At 36.0% G+C, this 9,839-nt stretch overlaps 1 protein-coding gene across 1 annotated transcript in view; it reads right to left on the bottom strand.

Annotated features, from left to right (window-relative positions):
- RTTN (rotatin) overlaps window positions 1-9,839 on the bottom strand; it is a 202,905-nt gene that overhangs the window by 110,182 nt on the left and 82,884 nt on the right. Inside the window, exon 27 of the mRNA XM_011968360.1 lies at window positions 4,257-4,411. Within this exon, the coding sequence (XP_011823750.1) occupies window positions 4,257-4,411 (155 nt within the window). The remainder of the gene's footprint in view (window positions 1-4,256; window positions 4,412-9,839) is intronic.

Below are 9,839 nucleotides of genomic sequence, written 5' to 3'. Positions count from 1 at the left end.
AAAAAAAAAAAAAAAAAAAAAAAAAAAAGGTCGGGGGGGATTGCCCGCATGACGGCCGAATAGGAACAGCTCCAGTCTGCAGCTCCCAGCAAGATGGACACACAAGGCGGGTGATTCCTGCATTTCCAACTGAGGTACCCAGTTCATCTCACTGGGACTGGTTGGACCGTGGGTGCAGTCCACAGAGGGCGAGCCAAAGCAGGGTGGGGCGTTGCCTCACCTGGGAAGTGCAAGGGGTCGGGGAATTTTCTCCACCACCCAAGGGAAGCCATGACAGACTGAGCCTGAGGAACTCCCGCACAGATACTGTGTTTGTCCCACAGTTTTCACAACCTACAAACCAGGAGATTCCCTGGGTTGCCTACCCCACCAGAGCCCTGGGTTTCAGACACCAAACTAGTTAAAGGAGTTCTTTTTTTCCATACCCCAGTGGCACCTGGAAGGGCAGAGAGACAGAAGCGTTCACTCCGCTGGAAAGGGGTGCTGAAGCCAGGGAGCCAAGTGGTCTGGCTCAGCGGTTCCCACTCCCATCGAGCCCAGCAAACTAAGATTCACGGGCTTGAAATTCTCGTTGCCAGCACAGCAGCAGTCTGAGATCCACCTGGGACGCTCAAGCTTGGTGGGGTTAGGGGCGTCCGCCATTGCTGAGGCCTGAGTAGCTGGTTTTGCACTCACAGTGTAAACTAAGCCACTGGGGAGTTCGAACTGGGCAGAGCCCACTGCAGCTCTGCAAGGCTGCTGTGGCCAGACTGCCAGATTTCCCTTGTCTGGGCAGGGCATCTCTGAAAAAATGGCGGCAGCCCCGTACAGGGACTTACAGATAAAAAAAACCCCATCTGTCTGGGACAGAGCACCTGGAGAAAGGGGTGGCTGTGGGCGCAACTTCATCAGATTTAAACGTCCCTGCCTGAGGGCTCTGAAGAGAGCAGCAGACCTCCCAGCACACCAATCGAGCTCTGCTAACGGTCAGACTGCCTCCTCAAGTGGATCCCTGACCCCCGTGTATCCTGACTGGGAGACACTTCCCAGTAGTGGCCAACAGACACCTCATACAGGAGAGCTCTGGCTGGCATCTGGCAGGTGCCCCTCTGGAACAAAGTTTCCAGAGGAAAGATCAGGCAGCAATCTTTGCTGTTCTGCAGCCTCCGCTGGTGATACCCAGGCAAACAGGGTCGGGAATGGACCTCTAGCAAACTTCAGCAGACCGGCAGCAGAGGGGCCTGACTGTCAGAAGGAAAAGTAACAAACAGAAAGAAACAGCACGTCCACTCAAAGACCCCATCCGAAGGTCACCAATAAAGGATATCAGTGATTGAAAATCAAATTAATGAAATAAAACATGAAGACAAGATTAGAGAAAAAAGAATAAAAAGGAATGAACAAAGCCTCCAAGAAACATAGGACTATGTGAAAAGACCAAATCTACGTTTGATTGGTGCACCTGAAAGTGACAAGGAGAATGGAACCAAGTTGGAAACACTCTTCAGGATATGATCCAGGAGAACTTCCCCAACCTAGCAAGACAGGCCAACATTCCAATTCAGGAAATACAGAGACCACCACAAAGATACTCGAGAAGAGCAACCCCAAGACACATAATCATCAGAGTTACCAAGTATGAAATGAAGGAAGAAATGTTAAGGGCAGCCAGCGAGAAAGGTCGGGTTACCCACAGAGGTAAGTCCATCAGACTAACAGTAGATCTCTCTGCAGAAACCTGCAAGTCAGAAGAGAGTCAGGGCCAATATTCAACATTCCTAAAGAAAATATTTTTCAACCCAGAATTTCATATCCAGCCAAACTAAGCTTCATAAGCGAAGGAGAAATAAAATCCTTTACAGACAAGCAAATGCTGAGAGATTTTGTCACCACCAGGCCTGCCTTACGAGAGCTCTTGAAGGAAGCACTAAATATGGAAAGGAACAACCGGTACCAGCCACTGCAAAAGCATACCAAATTGTAAAGAACATCGACACTATGAAGAAACTGCATCAACTAACAGGCAAAACAACCAGCTAGCATCATAATGACAGGATCAAATTCACGCATAACAATATTAACCTTAAATGTAAATGGGCTAAATGACCCAATTAAAAGACAGACTGGCAAACTGGATAGAGTCAAGACCTATCAGTGTGCTACATTCGAGAAATCTATCTCACATGCAAAGACACACATAGGCTCAAAATAAAGGGATGGAGGATGATTTACCAAGCAAACGGAAAGCAAAGAAAAAAAGGCAGGAGTTACCATCCTAATCTCTGATACAGAAGACTTAAAACCAACAAAGATCAAAAGAGAAAAAGAATGGCATTACATATTGATAACGGGATCAATGCAGCAAGAAGAGCTAACTATCCTAAATATATATGCACCCAATACAGGAGTACCCAGATTCATAAAGCAAGTTCTTAGAGACCTACAAAGAGACTTAGACTCCCACACAATAACAGTGGGAGACTTCAACACCCCACTGTCAATATTAGATCAACGAGACAGAAAATTAACAAGGATATTCAGGATTTGAACTCAGCTCTGGACCAAGCAGACCTAATAGACATCTACAGAACTCTCCACCGCAAATCAACAGAATATACATTCTTCTCAGCACCTCATCACACTTATTCTAAAATTGACCACATAATTGTAAGTAAAACACTCCTCAGCAAACCCAAAAGAACAGAAATCATAATAAACAGTCTCTAATACCACAGTGCAATCAAACTAGAACTCAGGATTAAGAAACTCACTCCAAACCACACAACTACATGGAAAATGAACAACCCGCTCCTAAATGACTACTGAGTAAATAACGAAATGAAGGCAGAAATAAAGATGTTCTTTGAAACCAATGAGAATGAAGACACAATGTACCAGAATCTCTGGGACATATTTAAAGCAAAAAACAAGACAAAACAAGGAAAATGTCAGGCCGATATCCCTGATGGACATTGATGCTAAATCCTCAAAGATGTTGAATAGGCATTTCTCTGAAGAAGATACACAAATAGTCATAAGAATATGAAAAGATGCTCAAAATTATTTTTCACTGGGGAAATGCAAATAAAAACCAAAATGATACCAGTCTATACCCATTAGGATGGCTATAACAACAAGTGTTGGTGAGGATATGAAGTAACTGAAACACTCATACATTGCTGGTGAGAATGTAAAATTATATAGCTGCTGTGGAAAACAGCTTGGCATTTCCTTAAAAAGTTAAACATAGAGTTAACATTACAGTTACCATATGAACCAGCAATTCCACTCATAGTTATATACTCAAGAGAACTGAAACACATGTCCACACAAAAATTTGTATATGAGTGTTTACAGCAACACTATTCATAATAGCCAAAAGTAGAAACAGCTCAAATGTCCACCAAGGAATGAATGGATAAACAAAACATGGCATATCTATAAATAGAATATTATTCAGTCATAGAAAGAAGTAGTGATATTTGCTACAGCATGCAAAGGCCTTGGAAACATGATGCTAAGTGAAGAAGTTATATGCAAAAGGTCACATTATTGTTTGATTTCATTTATGTGATATATCCAGAACAGGCAAATCCACAGACATAGTAAGAAGACTAGTGGCTGCCAGGGCCTAGAGGAAGGTGTGAATAGGGAGGGGCTTTCTCATGGATACAAGGCTTCTTTTGGGGGTGATGATAACATTTTGGAATTAGGTAGTAGTGACAGTTGCAAAACATTATGGATATACTAAAAACCATTCAAATGCACATTTTAAAATGGTTAACATAGTGACTTTCACCTTAACAAAAAGTTAAGGTGAAAAATAAAATAAAAAATTTTTTTTAATAATTTTAAAAAAATTATTTTTTAAAAAAATAAAAATTTTTTAAAAATAGAATTCATAAGTAGAGCTACGTATTTGAAAGTCAGTGTAAGGATAATCATAAGGTCACAGGCATAGGTATGACTGCTCAAGTAGATTTGTAGATAATTAAGAGAGAACCAGAATTTAAACTCTAGAGAACAAAACGCTGTGTGTGTGCATATGTGTGAGTGCATGCATGCATGTATGTAGTGAAGGAGACCAAGCATGTACAATCAGGCTGTAACAGATTAAACTGAAACAAAAACAAACAGAACACTACAACTGATTATTACTTAAGTATTTGAAAGAAGTATTCCTTAATTTTAAAGAAGTACAAAGTAAAACTTTGAAAATCAAAGAAAAATTAGGTTCTATATAAATGCACCTAAACCTGCAATGTTACAAATGGTACCTGTCAGTAACTTCCATGGAATTGAGCAGCAAGGTATCAAAAAGAGCCATCAGTTCTTTCTGAAGTTGTTGCCTGACAGCAGTCCGGATATCATCTGTTTCTTCTCGTGCCTGTGACTCTGTCAGAACCAAGAGGTCTAACAGTGGGTTTGCATTCTAAAAAAGGAAATTTGTAAAAAATATATTTACTAATTGAACTACATATTGTTTCCTATAAAGGTTTCTGTGGCTAACCACGTTCTAGATTAAGAGTTATATTACCTAACTAGTAGGTGTGGGCCTCTACTGCATTAGTAGAGATGTTCTAAATTCAAAAGATGTTTAATATGTTCTCAACAAAAGAAAAACATATTTATCATGGAAAATAGAAAAAAAGGAGAATGAGAAAAACAAAACCACACATAATCATGCCACACAGAAATTGCCACTATTATGTATGGATATATAACTCTCCTTTTTGTTTCCGAAAATATAAACAGAATTAAAACTATACATTTTTCACAAACCTATATCAAGTGAAAAAAATATTACTGTAACCATTTTTTCCTACTTCCTATTAACAATATTTCTGCAAAAACATTAGTTTAATATCTGACTGTTTTTCAACAATAAGGATTTACCACACTAACTCCTGGATAATCAATGATGCATAAATTTACTAAGCTGCAGTACACAGTGTACTCAAGTTGGATTTCATCTTATGTATGAATTCTGTAATAAAACTACTAAATCAAAATATTATATTAGTTTTAATTTTTTGATATATATTGCCAAACTGTCCCTGTAAAAACTGTACCAATACATACAATTACACAGGATGTGAAAAGACCCAGAGAGCCCAAGCCAATGCTATGTGAATTATTACTGCAATAATCTTTGCCAACTTGATAGGCTAGTAAACAAATATTAGTGCTTTCTAAAATCTTTCCTCTTTTCCCAACTAAAAAAAAAAATAGATAAAGGATTATTTCTAATAATATTGACAAAAGAAAATGTTACATTAATCAGAAGCACTAATACATATATGGGATATTTATGAATCATCTATGATGTCTCAGGCACTGTGCTAAAAAAAAAAAGATAGTAAGATTTCATTTGACTTTTTGACTAAACTAGAAGATTTGCATTTTCATTCCCGTTTTACAGATGGGAACACAGATTTATAAAGAGGTTACGTAACTATCTAAGTCATAGACACACAAGGGCAGAGCTAGAAGCATCTTATTCCAAAGCTAGTTAATATTCCATCCTCAGCAGAGTGTCACATCACTAGTGCACATAACAACATACAAAAAGAGATACAATCAAAATGTAACTATTGTTCTTATAAAATCCTTCACCTAAAGAACTCAATTCAAAATTAACTGCATTCTCTTTAGGGAAAAGAAATGAAAATATGTAAAGAAACCTCTAAATTTCTTATACTATATAGAGATACATACAATTATTAGTAATATAACTGAGAGCTTTTGGAAACTATTTAGTAGAGACATTTTGCTCTCATTTTACAGTGTTTTAACATCTAAATAGTTTTTTTCCCAACTTTTTCTTTTATCTTAAGCAATATATGTCTTTGGATAAATTAAAATTGCATAAGACATAATTGCAACTTTTATGTTTCATATATGAATAAAAGAATCGAGATACACATTTAGTAAACCATAAAAATAAATATATTTTCTACAGTGTTTTGAGCCCTAAAGATCCAAAAGCTGACTCACACTAACATGCCTTCTGACTCCCAAAACTACTGGCAAAATGAACAAACTGTTTATACCAAGATGCAAACTCCATCTTGTAAAACATATTTTCATTATCAGGAATTATTAATTTTGATATGCTGATAAAAATTAAGTAGAAGCTACCATTAATACATGAATATACTGATACGGTATGTGTATACCTAAAAATTAAGATTCTCCCAAAGAATCTCATCCTATTAATAACTTGTTTCCACTTGAAGATTCCTGAGGGTTTTTTCTCTTTTTACCTTTGATTTACATGTTAACACTGAAATTCAGTGAACCTCAGCAAATAACAGTTCTAAAATATAGGGTGAATTACCATTTCTCAAGGACAACAGAGTAGAATAAGATGTCTCTAATGATGCCTACAGATGTCAAGTGCTTAATCATATCTGAAGTTTTTGTCTTTAGACATTAGTATTCAATCCTAATTTTAAACCAACTACTTGGGCCATTATTTTGTCACTGTTGACCTCTAAAAGGCAACAATTGCTATAATGATGGCTCATTTTCTTTACGCACACAGTTACCACTCCTCATATCCAATTTTACATCCATCAACAAGCTATGCCAAAAGTGTGTGAAGACCCTCAATAAAGTCTGAATGCACATGAGCCTGTTATGGGCAAGTCAGCCAAGGAAAATATATATGCTATATAGTTCTGTTGAGCTTCACCAAAAGAAAAAAAAAACCAAGAGCCCCACATTTATGAATTTCCATCAAAAAAATGCATTCCAAAAAGAAAGGTATTCAAATTCAGCACTTCTAGGTTATTATAAACAAAATATCATATTAAAAACAGATTAGAGGTACAATAAACTCCTAAATTGCCTAAGAATTACAGTATGTTTGTAATAAATGACTGTCTTGATAAAACACATCGAAAAAATTTTCACAAGAGAAAGTTCCTATCTTCCCTCAGGAAGTTAGCTGATTTTTCTTTTCACTTCCTCTTAGCATTCTTCTGACTAATGAGGCGTTCATATCTGCCTAATTTTGTTTTTGCAACCACAGCTTTTGTGTATCTTTTCACGTATGTCCATACATTCAAAGCAATTTACTTGGAAATGTTATTTTACTGAACTTCTTAAATCATTTCTCACTTATTTCACTCACTTCAAAGGATAAACTTTAAAAGGTACTTGATTTTCTATTTCCAGGTTCCCTTTATCCTAAACATCGATAGTTATATAACACATATTAATTTATCTCGTAGCATAATATTTAGGGAGTAAACCCACCTGACAGCGAATACTTAAGTTCACTTTTGTGCATTCTTAAAATTACTATTATTTATAACACTTGTGGTGATAATATATGAGATAAAGTAGAAGCTTTCCGAAGAAAGGTTTAATACCATACAAAGTCAAATAAGTAAACATAACTGGACCAAAAATCCTTTTCAAAAACTGCATTAAAATTATAGTACAATCATCTAGATTCTTGTAGGAATTTTAATTTCATAACTATGAATAAATTATAAAATATACATCAACACGACATACTACAAAATTAACAGTAATTTACATGTACGGTGTTACAAGTCTCAACAAATATAACAAGATTGAAATAATATCTAATATTGTTTCTGACCATAATGATAAAAAACTAGAAGTCAAGAAAAGAAGGAATTCTGGAATATTCACATATACATAGAAATTAAGTAACATGCTTCTGAACAATCAATGGGTCAAAGAAAAAGCTAAAAGGGAAATTTTAAAACGTCATGAGACAAACAAAAATGGACACAAAACCAACCAAAACTTACGGGATGCAGCAAAAGCAGGTCTAAGAAGGACATATGTAACAATAAACATCTATGTCAAAAAGAAAGATATCAAGTAAACAACCTCAAGGAACTAGAAAAAGAAGAATAAATGAAGCTAAAACTTAGTAAAAAGTAAGAAAACAATGAAGATCAGGGCAGATACAAATGAAATAGAAACTGGAAAAACAATAGAAAAGATCAACAGAATCAAGAATTGAGATTTTGAAAAGATGAACAAAATTGACAAATCTTTAGCTAGACTAATAAAAAAAGAAGACAGACAAAATGAGAAGCGAAAGGGAAGACATTACAATTGATACCAGAGAAATACAAGTCATGAGAGACTGTTATTAACAATTTCATGTCAACAAATTGGACAACCAAATGGAAAAAATCCTAGACACATAGAGCTAGCAAGATTGAATCATGAAGAAACAGAAAATCTGAACAGATCAATAACAGGGAGATTAAAGCAGGAATACAAAGTTTTTCACCAAAGAAAAGCCCAACACCTGATTGATGGCTTCACTGCTGAATTCCACCAAACATTTAAAGAAGAATTAATACTAATCTCTGTACTCTTCTAAAAACTCCAAACTCATTTTATGATGGCAGCATTACACTGATACCAAAGCCAGACAAGGGAACTACAGGAAAAGAAAATTACAGGCTAATATCCCTGATAAACACAGATATAAAAATCCTTTACCAAATACTGGCAAACTGAAACCAAGAGCACAATAAAAAGATCATTCACTATAATCAAGTGGAATTCATTCCAGGGATGCAAGGATGGTTCAACATACACAAATGTGTAAATGTGATACAACAAATTAACAGAATTAAGAACAAAAACCACACGATTATACCAACAGATGCAGAAAAAGCATCTGACAAAATTCAACATCCTTTCATAATAAAAACTCTCAATAAGTAGAAAAGGAATCCCAACACAATAAAGACCATATATGAAAAACCCACAGCTAACATCATACTCAATGGCGAAAAGTTTAAAGCTTTTTCTCTAAGATCAGGAACAAGATAAGGCTGTCTACTCTCACCATGTCTATTCAATACAGTAGTAGAAATCCTAGCCAGAGCAATTAGTCTATAGAGAAATAAAAGGCATCCACACTAGAAAAAAGGCAAGTTAAGTTGTCCCTCTATGCTGATGATATAATCTTAAATCTAGAAAAACCTAGACTCCACCAAAAAACTTTGAACTTAAAAATGAATTCAATAAAGTTGCAGGATACAAAATCAACATATAAAAAATCAGTAGCATTTCTATACACTAACCCCCCCCCCAAAAAAAAACCTCATTTAAAATAGCTACCAAAAAAAATTAAGATACTTAGGAATAAATTTAATCAAAACGTGAAAGATCTCTACACTAATGTCCAAGTTGCAGGTACCAGAATGAAATCATGCCCCAAGGAGAGGGGAGGGGAGGGGAGAGGAAAAGGGAAGGAAAAAACGAAGGAGAAAGGGAAGGGAGAAGGGAAGGGAGGAAAAGAAAGAGGACAGGAAAGAAGAAATGAAAGGAGACTAACAACCCAATTGTGGAGGAGAACCAGCAAGGACATCAAGATACAATTCACAAAAAGACCAAATATGAAAAAACCTCCATCTAATTCAAAACAAGTTATCTATTTATAAAACCACAAAACCTCAGTACACACACACCTCTACAATTTGACTCAGCAATTACAATTCTAGAAATTCACTCTATAAATATACTTGCATATATAAGTAACCTTGAACATAATACATGGTTTCCATTTTTGTTAAATCTTAACAAATTACAAAATTAAGGTTTTGTGTGCTTCTTGTAAATAACTACATAGCTCATTACTGAGTATTCAGAGTTCACTATGGGCAAGGCACTATAGTAAATGCTGAGTATGCAATAATGAACAAAACAGTCCCAATTTTCACCAGTCTACAATAAAGGAAAAGATAATTACTATGGTTTGAACGTTCCCTCCAAAATTCGTGTTGAAATTTAATCCGCAAAGTAATAGTATTGAGAGGTGGGGCCTTTGGAGGTGACTGGATCATGAAGGCCCT

This window comes from Mandrillus leucophaeus, unplaced genomic scaffold, assembly GCF_000951045.1.
Source record: "Mandrillus leucophaeus isolate KB7577 unplaced genomic scaffold, Mleu.le_1.0 Scaffold84, whole genome shotgun sequence".
NCBI lineage: Eukaryota > Metazoa > Chordata > Mammalia > Primates > Cercopithecidae > Mandrillus > Mandrillus leucophaeus.
Note: the sequence above shows the minus strand (reverse complement) of the source record. Positions and strands in the feature narration are given on the sequence as shown.